This window comes from Manis javanica, chromosome 4, assembly GCF_040802235.1.
Source record: "Manis javanica isolate MJ-LG chromosome 4, MJ_LKY, whole genome shotgun sequence".
Taxonomy (NCBI): Eukaryota; Metazoa; Chordata; class Mammalia; order Pholidota; family Manidae; genus Manis; species Manis javanica.
Genome location: NC_133159.1, coordinates 61,697,983 through 61,721,925, shown reverse-complemented (window position 1 = coordinate 61,721,925; position 23,943 = coordinate 61,697,983). Strand labels below are relative to the sequence as shown.

The 23,943-nt window shown below is 35.6% G+C and overlaps 1 protein-coding gene across 2 annotated transcripts in view; it reads right to left on the bottom strand.

Moving 5' to 3' along the window:
* The window catches only part of TNNI3K (TNNI3 interacting kinase), a 313,877-nt gene that overhangs the window by 278,621 nt on the left and 11,313 nt on the right, over positions 1 to 23,943 (bottom strand). For both annotated transcript variants that reach the window (XM_073234130.1, XM_073234131.1), the window contains exon 4: positions 22,908 to 23,005. In XM_073234130.1, coding sequence (XP_073090231.1) covers positions 22,908 to 23,005 — 98 coding nt within the window. The remainder of the gene's footprint in view (positions 1 to 22,907; positions 23,006 to 23,943) is intronic.

Below are 23,943 nucleotides of genomic sequence, written 5' to 3'. Positions count from 1 at the left end.
TAAAGGCCATATATGACAAACCCACAGCCAACATCATACTTAACAGCAAGAAGCTGAAAGCTTTTCCTCTGAGATCGGGAACAAGACAGGAATGCCCACTCTCTCCAGTGTTATTCAATGTAGTAGTGGATGTCCTAGCCACAGCAATCAGGCAAAGCAAAGAAATACAAGGCATCCAGATTGGTAAAGAAGAAGTCAAACTGTCACTGTTTGCAGATGACACGATATTTTACATAAAAATTCCTAAAGAATCCACTCCAAAACTCCTGGAACTAATATCTGAATTCAGCAAAGTTGCAGGATACAAAATTAATACACAGAAATATGTTGCATTCCTATACACTAATGATGAACTGGCAGAAAGAGAAATCAGGAAAACAGTTCCATTCACAACTGCATCCAAAAGGATAAAATGCCTAGGAATAAATCTAACCAAGGAAATGAAAAACCTATACTCTGAAAACTACAAGACACTCTAAAGAGAAATTAAAGGGGACACTAACAAGTGGAAACTCATTCCATGCTCTTGGCTAAGAAGAATTAATATTGTCAAAATGGCCACCCTGCCTAAATAATCTAGAGATTAAATGCAATACCTATCAAAATACCAACAACATTCTTCAATGAACTGGAACAAATAGTTCTAAAATTCATATGGAATCACAAAATACCCTGAATAGACAAAGCAATCCTGAGAAGGAAGAATAAAGCAGGGGACATCTCACTTCCCAACTTCAAGCTCTACTACAAAGCCACAGTAATCAAGATAATTTGGTACTGGCACAAGAATAGACCCACAGGCCAGTGGAACAGTATAAAGAGTCCAGATATTAACCCAAACATATACGATCAATTAATATATGATAAAGGAGCCATGGACATACAATGGGGTAATGACAGCCTCTTCAACAGCTGGTGTTGGCAAAACTGGACAGCTACATGTAAGAGAATGAAACTGGATCATTGTCTAACCCCATACACAAAAGTAAATTCAAAATGGACCAAAGACCTGAATGTAAGTCATGAAACCATAAAACTCTTATAAAAAAACATAGATAAAAATCTATTGGGCATAAACATGAGTGACTTCTTCATGAACATATCTCCCTGGGCAAGGGAAACAAAAGCAAAAATGAACAAGTGGGACTATATCAAGCTGAAAAGGTTCTCTACAGCAAAGGACACCACCAAGAGAACAAAAAGGCATCCTACAGTATGGGAGAATATATTCATAAATGACAGATCCAATAAAGGGTTGACATCCAAAATATATAAAGAGCTCATGCACCTCAACAAACAAAAAGCAAAAAATCCAGTTAAAAAATGGACAGAGGAGATGAACAGACAGTTCTCCAAAGAAGAAATTCAGATGGCCAACAGATACATGAAAAGATGGTCCACATAGCTAGTCATCAGAGAAATGCAAATTAAAACCACAATGAGATATCACCTCACACCAGTAAGGATCACCACCATCCAAAAGACAAACAACAACAAATGTTGGCGAGGTTGAGGGGAACCCTCCTACACTGCTGGTGAGAATGTAAACTAGTTCAACCTTTGTAGAAAGTGGTATGGAGGTTCCTCAAAAAACTAAAAATAGAAATACCATTTGACCCAGGAATTCCACTTCTAGGAATTTACCCTAAGAATGCAGCAGCCCAGTTTGAAAAAGACATATGCACCCCTATGTTTATAACAACACTATTTACAATAGCCAAGAAATGGAAGCCACATAGTGTCCATCAGTAGATGAATGGATAAAGAAGATGTGGTACATATACACAATGGAATATTACTCAGCTATAAGAAAAAAACAAATCCTACCATTCACAACAACATGGATGGAGCTAGAGGTATTATGCTCAGTGAAATAAGCCAGGCAGAGAAGGAGAAATACCAAATGATTTCACTCATATGTGAAGTATAAGAACAAAGAAAAAATTGAAGGAACAAAACAGTAGCAGTAACACAGAACCCAAGAATGGACTAACAGTTACCAAAGGAAAGGGACTGGGGAGGAGGATGGGTGGGAAGGGAGGGATAAGAGGGGGGGAAAAGAAAGGGAGCATTATGATTAGCATGTATAATGTTGGGGGGGTGCTCAGGGAGGGCTGTGCAACAGAGAAGACAAGTAGTGATTCTACTGCATTTTACTGCGTTGATGGACAGTGACTGTAATGGAGTTTGCAGAGGGGACTTGGAGATGGGGGGAGTCTAGTAAACATAATGTTCCTCATGTAATTATATATTAATTATACCAAAATTAAAAAAGAAAGAAATAAACATACTAACAAGGTTTTTTTTTTACCAATTTTATTCCAGAATAATAATTAAACTGGGATTTTCTTTAATATCTAAAAATTTACTTCCTTCTGATTACAGAAACTGGAGCCAGACTAGCATAATAAAGCCTACTGATGGCCACTGTCTACATTTGGGACACATTTCTTAATCTGTTGGACCTTTTTTCTTTAATCTGTAAAATGGAGATGATAATAGTATTACTCTCAGAGTTGTTGTGAGGATTAATTCAAATAATAATACACTTAGTACAATGCTTGACACATATTTTTTATTATCAATTATTATGTACACAATTGAGCTCCTACTGCATACAGAGGTAGGCAATCTACCTTTCTCATTTAATATAAAAATCATGTGCCTGGGGGTCATGTGTGGAGATGTAGAGATGTGCCACTCAGATCACCCTTCAAGAAAAGTGTGCCAGAAGTGTGGCTAGCTGGCAGCCTCCCTCAGCTAGCTCTTTCAGGATGCACTGCAGCATTAAAGCTGAGGTCACTGTTTTTTCAAGACGGCTCCCAGTCAGTGACTGAGACAGGTAGTGGTAAAGGGCCTACCCATTTCCACTCAGTATGATACTCTTCTGATTGGCAGTTTTGCTCTGGAACTTCCCACTGTGCTGTTAGAAATTTTGCATCTGCGTTGTGGTCTGACAGGTGCCCCTGACCAATCCTACTTTCCTTTTCTTTTCCAAGGTGTCACTTCCACATAAATCTCTTGCACTCCAAAATCCCTTTCAGAGTCTGCTTTGCAAGAACTCAACTGGAATATTCTATCAAAAAATATGTTTCTTTAAGTTAGACTTAAATTGTAGCTGAACTGGGGTTTGAACTTAAGCCTTCTGACTTTGAATCTTATGCTTTTCTCGATATGACATGTGGTCCTTCATCCCCAAGTACCCTTAGACACCCAGTTTTTTTCCTTTCATGTTTGCGCCCTGACCATGTGCTTCTCATCTGTAGAAAAAGGATCTATCTTGTAGGATTGCAACAAAGATAAAATGGTGTAATATCTGTGCAAATATTTGTAAACTCAAGATCCTTACAAGTGTAAGTTAGAACATTTACATTAAAAATATATTTTCAAGATGACCTAACTATTTGAGAATATTCACCTTATTTCTCAGTCTCTCCCCAAAGATGTTAAGCATGAAATACTTCCATTTCTTCATATAAGATTTCAAAGTTGAGCTAAATTGTTTTCTGTAATATCCTAACCAATTCTAATATTCTGATGTTCCTTGAATTGTCACATAATGCTCCAAGGCATAGCTGAATTTGGTTTAGAAAGAAGACTAAGTTTCTGTGTGTAAAAATAGAGATATATAAATATATATTTTAATTATGCTTATCTAAAAATTTTTTCAAAAAAAAATTTGTAGTCTTCAAAGAATATTAAAGTTTCTTCCAGGACAAGATACTATGCAGGGATTCAGTATGAAATATATTTCATTCCAGACATTAAAGTTTAATGGACTAGGGCTGCCTCATGCGTCATAGACATCTCCAGTGAAAGGATCCATTAATCAGTGTAAAAATAACTGCTCATGAAGGTTCACACCTACATGCCGCTTGTTGAAATAATTGTGAAATTATCTTCACAAAATATATCAATTATGAAAGGTTTCAGTGTGATGGAAATACTTAACTTTGCTAGAAATTTTGAAAAAAAGAAAGAAAAAAGAGAAGCAACACATTTTCTGGATTGAGTACCTGTACTCTTTCCAGGGGAATGTCTCCAAACTTGCTTTTAACCTTTTTTTTTTTTTTCTCATTACCACTGTTGACCCTTCTTAATTTTCCAGTTTTCCATAAACCCTTTCTATGGGCTGCTTCCAGTTGACTTTTGAATATAATTGTCCTCTCATTCAGTAATATAGTGATGATTAAACAGGGAGGGACTAATCAATCTCTGGGAGTTTGGAAGAATGCAAATACATGCTCTTGGATAAAAGAAATTGAGTATCATGATTCATTTGTTTTCACTTATATTTACTTCAAAACTGAAAAGAAAACATTTAAACAGACTGTGAAGTTTTATGTTTATCCAAAGAAGCAAGATTTTTAAATGATTGAAAAACACTGTGGTGGAATTCTTTCTGTGATCCTGCCACTGCCTAATATTTTGCCTTTTGGAAGAGCAATCAATATTCACTGCCTTCATTTTCCTAAATCTTTTTATTTTCAGTCCACTACTACAGTTTCTATTCCCACAAATTCACTAAATATCCCTTAAATAAATGACTGATAATTTCTTAATTTTCAATTGTAGTAGGCAAAATCGGACAATTTTTTGTCCGAAGTCAACGTGATTCTTCCTCCTCTGAAGTACTTTTCTTCTTTCTAGTCCTTTTAGAATTATAACTTCATTCACTTACTTATGCAACACATATTCACTGAAGAATATACACCTGGAATTGCTCTAAGTGTTCAGAAGCAGATGGTAAACAATGTAGATCGAGTCCCTGCCTCAGTGCACTGATAATCCTTATCAGAGATTAAAAACAGGCCACAAAGGAAAATGTGTACATGATTTGGCCTGCAGAATATTTACACTAATATGAATTAATTTCTGGCATTCAAATATCAGGATATTTCACATAATTTCTGATTTTCTGAAATTTGGGGCAATACTGGGCTTACATTCTGACATGGCAATGATTAGTTAACTGAATATTGACTGCTGATCCCTTTACATGCAGTGTAAATTCTCTTAACTTGCCAATCTCCACCCCTTCTTGTATCCTAAAAATAATGAGTCTAAGTATTAGCTCCCATTTAATCTTGCCATATTATCTAATTTCTTCATTAATCTAAGTTACCTGCCTCATTTCTATGGCATGTGAGATGGTGGCCCCTAAGTTAGAAGAAGATGTAGATAAGTGACCAAGCAATGAAATACAGAATTATGCACAGTATGATAAAGTAAGTATGGGGTGCTAAGAGATTATACTGGAGAGGTACCTAATCCAGACTTGTGAAGAGTCAGGGAAGATTCTCCAGGAAGTAGTTCTGCATAATATAAGAATTGAAGGATAAATTAAGTCTTCAGTTAGTATTCTATTAACTTTTCATTGAGAACATGTTGATTCACAAAGAGATTATGAAATCTGGTTACTGTGGCTCTGGGAGGAAGGGTTGGGGTCCCCATCCAGGGCTGGTTGACTATGAATCCATGAAACCAAGGGAAAGACAAGGGAATGAATGAATCCAGGAAGACAAGGGAAAGGGCAGGTTGGGAGAAACGATTTTATTGCTCACCACAGTCTCTCTCTAGGCACTTTCTGCCACCTCTGCCTCGGCTCCCCTAGCCAGTGCCTCCTCCCTCCACCCCTGCTGGGGCAGCCACCAATCCCTCCCCACCATCCACCCCTTCCAGAGGAGCTCCATGGGTAGGTCCCTGGTGACTGGCAGGCACCAGACCAATTACATACCAGGAACTGAGGGGAGGAGAGAATGGACTTTTGCCCTCACCCCTTGACCTGGCCTTGACTCTGCCGTGGCCCACTGATAAACAAATAGGCCCTTATCTACCCACCACTATGAAAGTCAGGCAGAAATTCTGGGTGTAAACCTCCATTTACCCCACAGTTACTAAAAAGAATCATGAGTATAAAAAATTCCATTTTAACAATGCCTTTAATTTGTGGGTATGAATGTTCTCTAGCTCCTTGAAGTAAGATCAAGTATTAAACAGTGTTTAAAAGTTGCAATTAACTGGAAGACTTAATTAAGCATGCAAAAAGGGAGGTATTTTTTTTTTTTTACTTTTGATAATTTTTTTTTCCAAAGAATTTCTTATTAACTAATTCTCATTTAATTAAAACACAATCTTTAACCGGGAAAGTTTATTTGTTCAAAGAAAGGGGAAGCTTGGATTTAAAAAAAATAAAATTAACTCTGTCCTCTAAATTAGTGGTTCTCAACTGGAGGCAGTTTATTCCCCAAGGGCAATGTCTGCAGACATTTTTGGTGTCACAGCTGGGGAGGGGAGAAGTGGCAATGAGCATCTAGAGAACAGAAGCCAGCAATGCTGCCAAACATCTTATAATGCACAGGGTAGTCCCCCACAACAAGGAGGCATCAATTTAAAATGTCAGCAGTGTCAAAGCAAAGAAATGTTTATCTAAATAAGCAAAGAATTCAGGAACTAAGAAACACATGCTTGATCCTGGATTTTAGGAGAGCTGGAAAAAAATCTCAACTTTGCAATCAAATACATATGTTAAGGAAAAAAAAAATTGGTAAAAAAAGATATAGACATTTTCAGGCTGTGAATCAACACAAACGGAAAACACTGAGTTTTCTGATAGGCATGGTTTTGCACCAGTAAGAACCTAGGTATAGTAAGCCAGACAGACATAGGTTTGAATTTAATTTTTACCTCCTTCCATGCCTTTCTTCTTTGTAAGAAATATATGAAATAACTTCTTATGAATGACTAGAGTTAGGTTTGGCTAGAATCTTTAAGTGTGGTGTAAATTTATTCAACATCTTTTATCATATGAAATGCTAGACTGATCAAATGCTACTTTTCATTCATCAAGTCTGTGTATTGGGGAGGTATGTATGAGGTTAAATTAAATGGTCTAATAAGCTTTTGTCTATTAGCATTCTAATTTAAGATCTTTGAAAGTATATAAACCTTATTTTTTTCCCCAAAGTCTTCTGTTTCATTTTAGGAGTACAATTTAGATACAATCTAAAGAAGTATACCCCAAAGTGGAATGCAATATGACAGGAATCTTGCAAGAAAATTCATTAGGGTGTAAGAAGAAAATATTAGAAATTCTACTTCTGTTTATCTCCATATAAAGAAAAATTTCCCTAATATTTAACATGAAAATTTTTACTAGTGGTCTCTGTTCATATATCAGCTAGTAATATATTACATACACTACCCAGAATATACTAAATAAATACTTGGAATTCCAAATAGAGAGAAGTCAACAGTTGCCCCTCACTCTTTTTTTAGTGTTTAGTACATGAGGATGCATTTTAGTTTATGTAAGCCAAATTTAGTGGATGCGTAGATTTTAATATCTAATTTTAACTAAATTGACCCCTAAAAAATTGGCAGTTATTTTTAAAAGATTGTTGTGAGGAACCACAGACCAACGATATAGTACTAATGTGTAAAGTAGAAAGGAAAATGGTGGAGCTGGCATCTTCACTGCTACTAATCTGAGTTTTGTATAAGCCAAATATCCAGGTAAAATTAATAACAATCATATTTGAAAATAAATTTCTCAAAATATTTTGTTATTATAAAAAGAATATTTGAAATACAGATTTATATCAACAAATTTTAACTGTTTGCAAAAAAGTATATTTTGCCTTAAGCAATTTATTGATGATTTTTGTTCATGATTATAATTAAGGACAAATATATGCATTTTGGGGTGCTAATTTTATATAGCACATGTTAAAAAATGTTTGGAGTCCATTGGTCTAGGTACAGACTTCACTGCTTTGATGTTGCCAGAACTACGTAATCTTACCTGTTTAGAATGTAAAAATATGGAAGACATGGTCCATTCCTTTTTGTTTTTCTAGATAAAATGGCTGACATATTAGGTCTCCAATAAATGTTTGTTGAAATAAAAGTTGAAATATAAGTTAACTTATTGTACACTTACCACATGCTAGATATTTGGCTAGTACTGCATATAGTTTTATCTTTTTTAAAACTGTCAAACACCCAATGAAATAGGTAATTCTTCTTTTTCCATTTCAGAGACGGAGTAATTTACCTAAAGATGCATAGTTGGTAAGTCTCAGAACTGATACATGAACGCGAGTAGCACAACCTCTAAGCTGACAATCTTTATTAAGGTGCACTACATCAATAAATATCATGTATTGTTTGTGCTAATGTTTGGGTCCTCATTAATTTCTCAAGAGTATTTTCAGAATTTTTTACAGGTCCTACACACTGATGAATTAAAGAAAAAACTTACTCTCAATGCTCAAAGTTCAAAGACCAACATACGAATTATCCAAATAAATAAATGCTGTAATAAAAAGAATATGAATCTGTAATTGAAACTCGAAAAAGAATACAGTAAAATATGCCTAGCAGTTCAAGAACAGAAGAAGGCTCAATTTATCTTGCTTTTAAATAAGTAATAATTTCCTGTCAGAAAAAGAAATATAAAGGTATTTAAGCAGACATAACAAGAATAAAAACACTAAAGTATGAAAATGCTAAAGGGAGTAATCTACAACAGTGCTTTTCAAATTAGCCTGAAAACCTGTCAGCTGGGATTTAACAACAAAAAAAAGGCACATTCTGGTTGAGCAGGGGTGGGGTAGGTGATTTTCTGGAAAAAAGAAAATAGTAGGTGAGATTCTGAATTCCTAAAAATCTCTCACTTGAGGCAGATGCTGCTGATATTTTGACCAGATTTTTCTTGTAAGATTTGAACAATGATCCTCAACATGTAGCCTTGGACTCCTTACACTGAAATTGCCTAGATTATTCATTAAAAATCTAGAATGCCAGAATACCCTGGATATGCCAAATTAGATTTGGGTGAAATGGAGAGGGAAGAGAGTATCCATTTTAAACATGTAGTTGCCATATAATTCTTATGCATATTAAATTCGAAAATCATTAGCATTGGGAGGGTAGAGACTATAGGAAAAGAGTCTACAAAGTGATTCCAGAAAAACTGTGAAAGGGATCATGAATCTCTTATTTAGGGTTTGAATTTCATTATACAGGCAAGGGGTGACAATGGAAAGTTTTAAATGGAATTTTGACATCATTGATTGTATTTTATACAGATCATTATGGCAGCAATTTAAAAATACATGGGGACATGACAGGATAACTAAGAATTTCCTTGCTGACAAGTTAAATCTATAAAGTGGAACAAAATATATGAAAAAACTGTTCTCAGGCATTGCAGAACATGAAAAAACTGTAATTTTTAGAAGAAGGAAAAGATAAAAGTAAGCTTCCACAATATTCCATGATTGCCCTGGCTTTCTGACTGAGGTATGTTTGTCACAGAAGAAAAGGTGGAAAGGCAGTCTTGTGAGTTGAAAACAGAAATCAGATTTCTGGGTTTAATAACATGGCTGTAATTTGTGAAGTAGGGTAACTGAGTAGAAGAAGAAGATGCACAGAAAGAAGACTGAAGTCGTCTCATGAAGATTCACTATAGGTTCTTGGGTTGGGCTGCATAGCAGCATAGAAAGGATCTGTAGGATGTAGAGATCACCTTATTTATGGCTGAAAGGTGAATGGTAATGACACTAAAGGACATACAACACTAGGAGATTGGGAGTTCCAGCCAGCCAGAGTGGAGAGGCTTTACTGAGTAGCTTGAACATTCAGGTGTGATACCAAAAATCCATGCCTTAGGAGTAAGAAACGTATTCAAGAATAAGGAATACATCCTAGAGTAAGAGTTATGCCATTAGACTAAGTTCAAACTTAAACAGACCCACAATACCAAACAAATAAAAAAAAAGATTGAGTAGATAAAATGAATCACCAATAATATAACTGCCTCTCCAAAACAAAACAAACTCAACACACTTTAAAGGAAGGGTGACATGATAATTTTCTGTAACAAATAATTATGATATCTAACATGCAATAAAAATAAGTAGTGAAGAAATGAAAAATGTGGCTTGTAGTCAAGAGAAAAAACTTTGAATAGAAACAAAACCTGGAGTAATCCAGATGTTAGAAACAACAGATAAGCATTTAAAGTAGTCATTAATGATAGGTTCAAGTATTTAAAGAAAAATATTGACAAATAAAGGAACAGATGAATAATAGCAGAGAAAATGGAATTACATTTTAACATTGAATGGAAATTGTACAACTGAAAAATTCAACATCTAAAATGAATAATTCTTAGTAGATTAGCCTGAGATAGGAGATGGCAAATAAATGGTCTTTGAACTTTAATTCAAACAAGCAGAAATAACCAAGTTTTGGAAACAGAGAAGATAGAAAATGAACAGAGACTTGGTAACCTGGAAAATTATGAAACAATATAACATTTATTTTAAAAAATAATGGTCAACATTTCTGAATTTGATGAAAACATAAACTTATAAATTTAAGAAGGTCAGTGAACTACAAAAAGTATTATACAGGGAAAAATCATGCCTAGATTATTATAACCAACATGCTGAGAACCAAAGATATTTTCTCTCATCTTTTTTAAAGACATGGGTGTTTAACACAAAAATTCTAATACTATATTGGAGTTTATAACATGTATAGATATAATGTACATGGCAACAATAATATAAATGATGAAAATAAAGTGAAGCTATACTATTGGAAGGTTCTCACATTTAAAGTGAAGTAGGCCCAATATTAATAGACAGTGCCTATGACATGTTATGGATCCATAATATAATAACTAGAGTCATCAGTTAAAAAATAATGCATAAAACTTTCACTCTTTAAATGACACTGTAAAGAAAATGAAATGGCAAGCCACTGGCTAGGGGAAATGTTTGAAAAATATATATCCAACAAATGGCCCATATCCAGAATATATAAAGATCTCCTACAATTCAAGAAAACTAAATTTTAATATGAAAAAAACGATTTGAACAGATTACATAAAAAAAATTCGTGACAAATAAGCATATGAAAATCTATTCAACTTCATTAGTCATTAGGGAAATGAAAATTGATCATAATGGAATACTGACACACATCCAATAGAATAGCTAAAATAAAAAATATTGACCATACCAAACATTGGCAAGGATGTGGAGCAACTAGACTTCTCATATATTGCTAATGAGAATGGGAAATGATATAGACGGTTTGGTGAGCAGTTAGTAATGAATATAATTGATGAATCACTAAGTTGTTCATATGAAGCAAATATAATATATAAACAATATTTCCATTAAAAAAAAGAAAATGATATAGCAAGTTTGATAAAGAGTTTGGCATCTTCTTATGAAATTAAACATGCATTTATGATATGACCCAGCAATTTCACTCCTAGATGTTGCCCAAGAGAAATAAAAGCATATGTTCAAATAGAGATTTGTACATGAATGTTAATAGCAGCTTTATAACTGTCAAGATTTGAAAACAACTCCTGCATCTACAACAGGTAATGCTTAAACAAATTGTGGTATATCCATATAAGGGAATACAACTGCAATGAAAGAAAGGAATTACTGAACACAAGAATAGCATTATGGTAAGTGGGAGAAACTATATATAAAAGAAAACATACTGAATGGATTACATTTATATAAAACTCTAGAAAGGGGAAAATTATAGTGACATATCAGTGGTTTTCAGAGGTGAGATGGAAGAGAGTTAACTGCAAAAGGTATGAGGGAACTTTTGTGTATGAGAAAAAAGTCATTTTTTATGATTGTGATAATAGGACATAATGATATACATTTTCAAAAATCATCAAATTGTACACTTAAAATTGTGAATTTTATTGTGTATAAATTATACCTCAATCAATTTAATTCTTCTAAAAAAAATAAAACAAAGCAAAAAAAAAGTGAGGCTAACCATCCATACAGCATTACAAAATAAACATTTACTCCATTCTTACTAATGAAAGCAGATATGCCTGGTTTATAAAAAATTACCTAGCTCTGAGGCAGGCGCAGCATGCCAGGATTTTTTTTTTTTTGAGAGAGCATCTCTCATGTTTATTGATCAAACGGTTGTTAACAACAATAAAATTCTGTATAGGGGACTCAATGCTCAATGTACAATCATTAATCCACCCCAAGCCTAATTCTCATCAGTCTCCATTCTTCTGAAGCATAACGAATGAGTTCTTACAATGTGAACAAATTCTTACATAGTGAATAAATTCTTACATGGTGAACAGTATAAGGGCATTCATCACAGAAACTTTCAGTTTTGATCACACATTATGAACTATAAACAATCAGGTCAAATATGAATATTCATTTGATTTTTATACTTGATTTATATGTGAATCCCACATTTCTCCCTTATTATTATTATTATTTATTTAATAAAATGCTGAAGTGATAGGTAGATGCAAGATAAAGGTAGAAAACATAGTTTGGTGCTGTAAGAGAGCGAATTTAGATGATCAGATGTGTGCTGTAGACTATGTGTTAATCCAAGCTAGACAAGGGCAATAAAACATCCACGGATGCAGAAGATTTCTCTCAAAACAGGGGGGGTGAGGTTCTGAGCCTCACCTCTGTTGATCCCCAATTTCTCACCTGATGGCTCCCCTGCGACTGTGCCGGTCTTAGGTTGTTCCTCCCTTGAGGAATCTTACCCGTCTCTGGCTAACCAGTCATCTTCCGGGGCCATACAGGGAAATGTAAAGTTGGTAAGTGAGAGAGAAGCCATATTGTTTGAAAAGGTTAGCTTTTTACTCCTTTGCAGATTTATGCCCTGTGGCTTCTATGCCCAGTATTTGTCTTGAGGTATCTTTACCACGTGGAAGAATTATGATACTCGGTAAATTTGATATGAGGCACGAATTCTATATAAGGGTTGTAATTAGGAAGGAAGAAGAAAAGCTATAGGAGTAGCAGATGGAAGATAACATGGGAAGATTGATTTTTTCTTTGATATATCTTCTTGTAGAGTAACTTCAGCATGTATAGGTTTTAAAATACTAATTAAATTGCATACACACATTAACATAATAGGAATACAGTTATATAACCATTCAGATCTATAATTACCAGCCATCTTCAGTGAAACCAAGAAAACCAGTTAGGCACCCTAGGCATTTGTGAAAACTTATCTATGATATGGTGGGTATTGTCCAACTGAGCTTGAACAGTCTGAGAGAAATCAGACAAATTAAAACAACCCATTCCTGGGGACTGTTCACATCCCATATGTTCTTTTAACAGTAGATAGTCTGTAGTCTTAAGATTTTGGAGTGCTACAACTTGCACTTCTCCTAATTCTTAGTTGAGTTACAACAGTATAGATCCAGTCAAGTTTGTTGTTTTACTGTATGCACAGGCCAGCTTAGATATCTACTTCTTCATTCCAATGGCAAGTCCAGGAACTGGTGGGATGAATGCAGCTACAACTGCAGCATTGTCTGGATCTTTGTGAGGTTTTTTTGATGATCATCTTCTGGTTTGACTCTTCCAGAGAGTGCTGATATTGGAAGTTCTTCTTCATATCATATCTTAGTTCATTTTCTGGGTAGGCAAATTAGGCTTTGATCCTCTGTATTAACACAAACAGACCCTTTGCCCACACTTTGATAAGCCCTTCATACCATTGTGAGGAACTCATTGGAGGTCACCACATAGGAACTGCTTTTTTTTTTAAGAGAAAGAAATATTATCAGAAAAATGTAACTCCATAGGCGATCATCTGACACCCTTTAAGTGATGAAAATTAAGGATATTTAAAGTATGCATTAACCATTGATTTACAGTTAGTTTTATCCTATCAGGGAGTAATCCTCCTTTTCTTTCATTCTTTTTTTTTATCATTAATCTACACTTAGATGAGGAATATTATGTTTACTAGACTCTCCCCTATACCAGGTCCCCCCTATAAACCCCTTAACAGTCACTGTCCATCAGCATAGCAAAATGTTGTAGAATCACTACTTGTCTTCTCTGTATTGTACAGAACTCCCCTTTCTCCTTCCCCTCAATGCATGCTAAGCTGAATAACCCCCTTCTTCCCTGCCCCCCCTTATCCCTCACAACCCACCCATCCTCCCCAGTCCCTTTCCCTTTGGTACCTGTTAGTCCATTCTTGGGTTCTGTGATTCCGCTGCTGTTTTGTTTCTTCAGTTTTTCCTTTGTTCTTATACTCCACAGATGAGTGAAATCATTTGGTATTTCTCTTTCTCTGCTTGGCTTATTTCACTGAGCATAATACCCTCCAGCTCCATCCATTTTGCTGCAAATGGTAGGATTTGCCCTCTTCTTATGGCTGAGTAGTATTCCATTGTGTATATGTACCACATCTTCTTTATCCATTCATCTACCGATGGACATTTAGGTTGCTTCCAATTCTTGGCTATTGTAAATAGTGCTGCGATAAACATGCAGGTGCATCTGTCTTTCTCAAACTTGATTGCTGCGTTCTGAAGGTAAATTCCTAGGAGTGGAATTCCTGGGTCAAATGGTAAGTCTGTTTTGAACATTTTGATGAACCTCCATACTGCTTTCCACAATGGTTGAACTAATTTACATTCCCACCAGCAGTGTAGGTGGGTTCCCCTTTCTTCACAGCCTCGCCAACATTTGGTTGTTTGTCTTTTGGATGGTAATTATCCTTACTGGTGTGAGGTGATACCGCATTGTAGTTTTAATTTGCATTTCTCTGATAATTAGCGATGTGGAGCATCTTTTCATGTGTCTGTTGGCTATCTGGGTTTCCTTTTTGGAGAACTGTCTGTTCAGGTCCTCTGCCCATTTTTTAATTAGGTTATTTGTATTTTGTTTGTTGAGGTGTGTGAGCTCTTTATATATTTTGGACATGAAGACTTTATCGGATCTGTCATTTACAAATATATTCTCCCATACTGTAGGGTTCCTTTTTGTTCTATTGATGGTGTCTTTTTCTGCAAAGAAGCTCTTCAGCTTGATATAGTCCCACTTGTTCATTTTTGCTGTTGTTTTCCTTGCCCGGGGTGACATGGTCAAGAAGAGGTCACTCATGTTTATGTCTAAGAGGTTTTTGCCTATGTTTTTTTCCAAGAGTTTAATGGTTTCATGACTTACATTCAGGTCTTATACCTATTTTGAGTTTACTTTTGTATATGGGGTTAGACAATGGTCCAGTTTCATTCTCGTACATGTAGCTGTCCAGTTTTGCCAGCATCATCTGTTGAAGAGACTGTCATTTCGCCATTGTATGTCCTTGGCTCCTTTATCAAATATTAATTGGCCATATATGTCTGGGTTAATATCTGGAGTCTCTAGTCTGTTCCACTGGTCTGTGGCTCTGTTCTTGTGCCAGTACTAAATTGTCTTGATTACTATGGCTTTATAGTAGAGATTGAAGTTGGGGAGTGAGAGCCCCCCTACTTTATTCTTCTTTTTCAGGATTGCTTTGGATATTCGGGGTCTTTGGTGTTTCCATATGAATTTTTGAATTATTTGTTCCAGTTCATTGAAGAATGTTGCTGGTAGTTTGATAGGGATTGCATCAAATCTGTATATTGCTTTGGGCAGGATGGTGATTTTGATGATATTAATTCTTCCTAGCCACTAGCATGGGATGAGTTTCCATTTGATAGTGTCCCCTTTAATTTGTCTTAAGAGTGACTTGTAGTTTTCAGAGTATAAGTCTTTCACTTTTTTGGTTAGGTTTATTCCTAGGTTTTTATTCTTTTGATGCAATTGTGTATGGAATTGTTTCCCTGATTTCTCTTTCTATTGGTTCATTGTTAGTGTATAGGAAAGCTACAGATTTCTGTGTGTTAATTTTGTATACTGCAACTTTGCTGTATTCTGATATCATTTCTAGTAGTTTTGGAGTGGAGTCTTTAGGGTTTTTTATGTACAATATAATATCATCTGCAAATAGTGACAGTTCAACTTCTTCTTTACCAATCTGCATTCCTTTTGTTTCTTTGTTTTGTCTGATTGCCGTGGCTAGGACCTCCAGTACTATGTTAAATAGCAGTGGGGAGAGTGGGCATCCCTGTCTAGTTCCTGATCTCAGAGGAAAAGCTTTCAGCTTCTCGCTGCTCTGTATAGTGTTGGCTGTGGGTTTATCATATATGGCCTTTATTATGTTGAGCTACTTGCCCTCTATTCCCATTTTGCTAAGAGTTTTTAATGAATGGATGTTGAATTTTATCAAATGCTTTTTCAGCATCTATGGAGATGATCATGTGGTTTTTGTCTTTCTTTTTGTTGATGTGGTGGATGATGTTGATGGATTTTCGAATGTTGTACCATCCTTTCATTCCTGGGATGAATCCCACTTGGTCATGGTGTATGATCCTTTTGATATACTATTGAATTCAGTTTGCTAATATTTTATTGAGTATTTTTGCATCTACGTTCATCAGGGATATTGGTCTGTAGTTTTCTTTTTTGGTGGGGTCTTTGCCTGGTTTTGGCATTAGGGTGCAGTTGGCTTCATAGAATGAGTTTGGGAGTATTCCCTCCTCTTCTATTTTTTGGAAAACTTTTAGGAGAATGGGTATTATGTCTTCTCTGTATGTCTGATAAAATTCCAAGGTAAATCCTTCCAGCCCGGGGTTTTGTTCTTGGGTAGTTTTTTGATTACCATTTCAATTTCTTTGCTCGTAATTGGCTTGTTTAACTTTTGTGTTTCTTCCTTGGTCAGTCTTGGAAGGTTGTATTTTTCTAGGAAGTTGTCCATTTCTTCTAGGTTTTCCAGCTTGTTGGCATATAGGTTTTCATAGTAGTCTTTAATAATTCTTTGTATTTTTGTGGTGTCTGTCATGATTTTTCCATTCTCATTTCTGATGCTGTTGATTTGTGTTGATTCTCTTTTTCTCTTAATAAGTTTGGCTAGAGGTTTATCTATTTTGTTTATTTTCTCAAAGAACCAGCTCTTGGTTTCGTTGATTTTTGCTCTTGTTTTATTTTTCTCAATTTTGTTTATTTCATCTCTGATCTTTATTATGTCCCTCCTTCTGCTGACTTTAGGCCTCATTTGTTCTTCTTTTTCCAGTTTCGATAATTGTGATGTCAGACTATTTATTTGGGATTGTTCTTCCTTCTACAAGTGTGCCTGGATCACTATACACTTTCCTCTTAAGACTGCTTTCGCTTCGTCCCACAGAAGTTGGGGCTTTGTGTTGTTGTTGTCATTTGTTTCTATATATTCCTTGATCTCTATTTTGATTTCTCATTGACCCATTGATTATTTAGAAGCATGTTGTTAAGTTTCCATGTGTTTGTGAGCCTTTTTGTTTTCTTTGTAGAATTTTTTTCTAGTTTTATACCTTTGTGGTCTGAAAAATTGGTTGGTAGAATTTCAATATTTTGGAATTTACTGAGGCTCTTTTTGTGGGCTAGTATGTGGTCTATTCTGGAGAATGTTCCATGTGCACTTGAGAAGAATGTATATCCTGTTGCTTTTGGATGTAGAGTTCTATAGATGTCTATTAGGTACATCTGTTCTTGTCGGTTGTTCAATGCCTCTGTGTCCTTTCTTATTTTCTGCCCAGTGGATCTATCCTTTTGGGTGCATGGTGTGTTGAAGTCTCCTAAAATTAATGCAGTGCAGTCTATTTCCCCCTTTAGTTCTGTTAGTATTTGTTTCACATATGCTGGTGCTCCTGTGTTGGGTGTGTATATATTTAGAATGGTTATATCCTCTTGTTGGACTGAGCCCTTTATCATTATGTAGTGTCCTTCTTTGTCTCTTGTTACTTTCTTTGTTTTGAAGTGTATTTTGTCTGATATTAGTACTGCAACCCCCTGCTTTCTACTAGCTGTTTTCTGCCTGAAATATGTTTTTCCATCCCTTGACTTTTAGTCTGTGCATGTCTTTGGGTTTGAGGTGAGTTTCTTGTTAGCAGCATATAGATGGGTCTTGCTTTTTTATCCATTCTATTACTCTGTGTCTTTTGATTGGTGCATTAAGTCTATTTACATTTAGGGTGACTATTGAGCGATATATACTTATTGCCATTGCAGGCTTTAAATTCGTGGTTACCAAAGGTTCAAGGTTAGCCTCTTTAGTATCCTACTGCCTAACTTAGCTCACTTATTGAGCTGTTATGTACACTGTCTGGAGATTCTTTTCTTCTCTCCCTTCTTATTCCTCCTCCTCCTTTCTTCATATGTTGGGTGTTTTGTTCTGTGCTTTTTTTACGAGTGCTCCCATCTAGAGCAGTCCCTGTAAGATGCCCTGTAGAGCTGTTTTGTGGGAAGCAAATTCCCTCAGCTTTTGCTTGTCTGGAATTTGTTTAATCCTGCCATCATATTTAAATGATAGTCGTGCTGGATACAGTATCCTTGGTTCAAGGCCCTTCTGTTTCATTGTATTAAATATATCATGCCATTCTCTTCTGGCCTGTAGGGTTTCTGTTGAGAAGTCTGATGATAGCCTGATGGGTTTTCCTTTATAGGTGACCTTTTTCTCTCTAGCTGCCTTCAAAACTCTTTCCTTGTCCTTGATCCTTTACATTTTAATTATTATGTGTCTTGGTATTGTCCTCCTTGGATCCTTTCTGTTGGGGTTTCTGTGTATTCCTGTGGTCTGTTCTATTATTTCCTCCCCCAGTTTGGGGAAGTTTTCAGCAATTATTTCTTCAGAGACACTTTCTATCCCTTTTCCTCTCTCTTCTTCTTCTGGTACCCCTATAATACGGATATTGTTCCTTTTGGATTGGTCACACAGTTCTCTTAGTATTGTTTTGTTCCTGGAGATCCTTTTATCTCTGTCTATGTCAGCTTCTATATGTTCCTGTTCTCTGGTTTCTATTCCTTCAATGGCCTCTTGCATCTTATCCATTCTGCTTATAAATCCTTCCAGGGTTTGTTTCACTTCTGTAATCTCCTTCCTGGCATCTGTGACCTCCCTCTGGACTGCATCCCATTGCTCTTGCATTTTTCTCTGCATCTTCGTCAGCATGTTCATGATTTTTATTTTGAATTCTTTTTCAGGAAGACTGGTTAGATCTGTCTCCTTCTCTGGTATTGACTCTGATCTTTGTCTTCCTGTAGTTTTGCCTTTTCATGGTGATAGAGATAGTTTGCAGAGCTGGTACAAGTGATGGCTGGAAGAGCTTTTCTTCTTGTTGGTTTGTGGCCTTCCTCTCCTGGGAGAACAGCGACCTCTAGTGGCTTGTTCTGGGCAGCTGCACATACAGGGCTTCTGATTCCTGCCCAGCTGCTATGGAGTTTATCTCCGCTGTGCTGTGGGCATGGCCTGGCTCAGGCTGCTGCTCCAAAATGTGGAGCCCCATTGGAGGGGGAGTGCTGGGAGGCCATTTATCTCCATAAGGGGCCTCCGTGCTCCCTGCTGCTCTGGGGGTTAGACTGTCCAGAGATCCCCAGATTCCCTGCCTCTGGACTAAGTGTCCTGCCCTGCCCCTTTAAGACTTCCAAAAAGCACTCGCCAAACCAAAACAACAACAACAACAAAAATAAATAAATAATTAATTAATTAATAAAAAGAAAAACGCATGATTTTCTTTGTCCTCAGGCGCCTGACTCAGGCACCCGCTCATCGGTCTTGCTGCCCTGTTTCCCTAGTATTGGGGTCCATGTCCCTTTAAGACTTCCAAAAAGCACTCGCCAAAAAAAAAGAGGAAAAAAAAAATGGCTGCTCCCGTTTCTTTGTTCTCCAGCGTCGGCTTCAGGCACCCGCTCACCGGTCCTGCTGCCCTGTCTCCCTAGTATCCAGCACCCCACGCATGCACTCTGTCTGTGCTCTGGTCCCGATGGCTGGGACTGGTTGTTCAGCAGTCCTGGGTTCCCTCTCCCTCCCGCTCCATCTCCTCTCCTTCCACCAGCAGCTGGGGGGAGGCGCGCTCGGGTCCCGCGGGGCCGGGCATGCCAGGATTTTCAACTGAAGGCAGTATGTAGGTTCTTCAAAAAACTAAAAATAAGAATATGACCCAGTAATTCCACTTCTACAAATTTACCCAAAGAAAACAAAATCCCTAATTTGAAGAGATATATGCACCCCAATGTTTATAATATTCAAGATATGGAAGCAACCAACGTGTCCATCAATGATGAATGGATAAAGATGAGCTACATCTATATAATAGAGTATTATTCAGCCATAAAAAAAGAAAATCCTGCCATTTGTGACAATATGGATGAACTTAGAGGGTACTGTGCTTCTAAGTGAAATAAACCAGGCAGAGAAAGACAAATACCATACAATTTCACTTATCTGTGGAATCTAAAAAACAAAACAAAACAAAATGAAGAAGCTGCTGATGTGGCGAATAAAAAGACATGAAAATCACACTATTTATTTTGTGAGTATTAAGAACAATGTGAGGTTCAATTGTAGTATTTACAAAACTCCAAATAAATATATATATACATATATATATATATATAAATCCAAAGAAATGTACATATATATAAATAATTGTATGCATCAAAAATATTAAGATCAAGAAGGCAATTAAGAGGTACAAAATCTCAATCATATACAAATTAGCCATGGGGATGAAAGTTGGGCTTAGAGAACACAGCCAATAGTTCTGTGTTGACAGTAACTAAACTTCTTGGGGTGAGCATTTAATAATGTAGATTACTATCAAATCACTGTGTAGGATACTTGAAACTGATATAATATTGTATATCAACTACGGTTCAATTAAAAAAGAGATCAAGAAAGGCAAGGGAAAGCAGAATAACTCCTTCAGATTAAAGGAGATTACAGAAACAAGAAAACTAAAAATGTATAATCTGGGTTGAATCCTATACAAGGAAAAATTTAACAGCTATAAATGACACCTTTGGAACATCTGATCAAATTTGAATTTCAACTATAGATTAGATAATAGTATATCAATGATAAATTTTATGATTTTGATAATTGTGATTATGCAAGTGAATTTCCTTTTTCTCAGGATGTAAAAGGTATTTAGTAACAATAGGGCATATTGTTTATTTTCAAATGGTTCAGAAAAAAATGTTAATAGAGATAGATGGGACAAAATGTAAACAATTAGTAAATTTGAATAAAGCTTATACAGGAGTTTCTTGTAATATTTTGGCAATTTTTTTGTTTGAAATAGTATTAAAATAAATAATTATTACATTATTATAAGGTGGGGGAAGGGAACTGGTGCCCAAAATGAATTAGATACTTAGCATAGTAGTTCAGCAAAGGGATAATTAGAAATAGATTTAATACGAGGATAATATAGCTACTTTAGGTCATTCCTGTTTTTCAAGTGAAATGGTAAATACAATCTGTTTTTGTTTTTGTTAAGAAATAAGTAGCTTAGTCATCAATTCTATGGTCTTTTCAGAATTTTTGCCTATCTTGTATTCTAAAATTCTAAATGTGTATAAACTGCTACAAAAAAGTTATAGTCCATATATTTTTCATGAAGTATGAGAAAACAGAAGAAATAGAACAAAGGGAATTCAAAACATGGAAATTTAGTTTTGATAAACAGAAGTGGAAGAAATATGTTCCATAAAGACTATAGCATTAAATCATTCAGAACCCATATATGTGGTTGTATCATGCAAAGTGTGAGAAAATGAATATAGAAAGAATCTCCCAGACAGATTCAGAGTTCATGGTCTCACATACTGCCCTCACTTCACATCACCGGATTCTTACCCCTTTGAGCTCTTCTACTTCACCTCCTACCATCCAGCAGAAAAACCAGCACCAGACATTGTTTCTTACACCTGAACTCATCTCCATTCAAGTTTCACAAGATGACCAGCAGGTATTAAATACAATTTAGCGCTTAACTGACACTTTCTCCCAGAAGGAATCAGAGAAATTGACTAGGCAGTGACTGGGCAGAAAAAGGATAATCATCAGAGCATCTGCACTATGAATCGCAGGAATATGTGAACTGAATTGTGGGAAAAATGGCTCTCTTCCCCCACTGTGATAGACTCTTTAAAGGTTAGAGATCCTGGTATGAGCAAATAGCTGTCTCCTCTCGTCTCCACATTTACATATACAAAACTGAAATAAAATCCTGTTATAGATGCACATGGAATTGAGAAAGAATGAAATAGGCAGTAAAGCAATGTGAATCTGGAAATATGAGCCAACTTGATTCTAATCATTTTTCTAACATTTATTAAATATCTAACTTTAATCTTCAAGTTACCTTTTCTCTAAAATAAACTGTAACATGTATCACACTAAGTTATTTTAATGGTTAAATAAATAATGCATATAAAATCTAGTTTGATGTTTGTCTTATAATAAGTAGAAACTTGTTATGATTAGAGGATGAACAATTTATTACTTACATATCATATAAATAACATAATTTATTAATATGATTTATAAGTAACATGAACTTATTTACATATTATATTACATATATAATACATAAACTTATTTACATATTATATAAATTATAAATAGATTATTAATAAATTATGACGATGTCAAGGATCTATTTCAACACTGAGAATCCCAGTTTTTTTCAATCCTCTTTTATATTTTTACTTTCTGATCAGGTACTGAGTTAGGTTGAAACCAGGGACCAATGTAAGGAAACTACTGAAGCAGAAGTAGAGAAAATAAAAGAAGGAAGCTAAAAGGAACTCTGGAAATATTTACTAAGGAATATATGCAGAAAAAGGAGGCAGCTTCAATGTGCTTCTTGTAACCCTAGATGAAACCTCATCCTCTTCTGCACAGAGGTAGCTTGGCATTCAGGCGAAGAAACCAAAACTGCCAGTTCGTAAACCCCAGCGAACCACTGGCTCACCATGTAACTTTGGAGTATTTACTACTGAGTCCTTGTGAGAATTAAATGAGTTGAAGATGTAAAACATTAAAAAGAGTATAGAGATGATACCTGCTCAAAAGAGAAGGAAGGTCACCTAGCAATATAATGCTCTGTGGTCACTCTGTCTACTTTCTATGATTAACATTTGCCAAAAGCTAAAGATGAAGAAGGAACCTAAAAATATACATCATCCAATACAGTATTTAGTGGAACAAAAATGTACCTTGTAAACTGCCAAGTGCAGGGCTGTAAATCCATTTCTTGTCAGTCGAGATGGACGGAGTCCTTTTAACATTAGGGTTCTAATATGTGACTTGTTGCCTTAATGAGAAAGTGAAAAAAGGTTAAATTGTTATAGGGGTGGACTAAGTGAGTTTAAAATCGTGCTTTGACTTACTGATCAGTGTCACAGTGAATTATGAAAATGTCAGACTGCTCTTCTGCATACCATTTGTAGTTTTCTATTAATTGGCAGCCTTACTTAGTAGTGAATATTTATATTACACTTTTAAGATGTTGTCTCAATGCTGTGTATTTTACTATATGTGTTATATTTTAAAACGTAAAACATGAAAAAATTCATCTTAATAAACTATTAGTGAAAAAGAATAGATGAAAATCTAGTTATACAGAATTCCTTAGATCATTAGCAGTAGAGTTTACATAGATCAGAGAAATCTGGAATCATGGAGGCAAGCATGTTTAAATTTGTTAGGAAGATCTGTTAAGTAGAGTCTGTTTAGTTCGTTTGGGAGGAGTGGTCAAAGGCTATGGTTAGAGCTGATATTTATACATTAACATTCTATTTAAAAAGTTGAATTCAGTGAATATGAGTCTGGGTTGACAAAACAAATATTAACAATTTATTAACTCAACATTTACTAAGTACCTGCTATATGCCAGGCATCATTCTAGGTATTTGGGATACATTTATGAATAAAACAACAAAATATGAGCCAAATTAAACTCTTAATCTTCACTTTGATCAGTTTTCACTAAGATTTTATCTTTGGCATTTATTACCTTCCACATATTTTACTGCAGATTGTGAGGCAATTGCTTGACGATGTTTTGGGGAATGCTTTAAGTGATTCTGAATTTAACCTAATCCCTGACTGGCATGGCCAATATTGAAAAATGTATTTTTGGTTTTCAAGCAAAATAAGTGACTTGGTTCGGGGTGGGAGCACAATGAAAGTTAAATTCAGAGCTAAATCAAATGGAGCCCCTGCTTGGTAGTTATCGCTGCAACTGAAGGT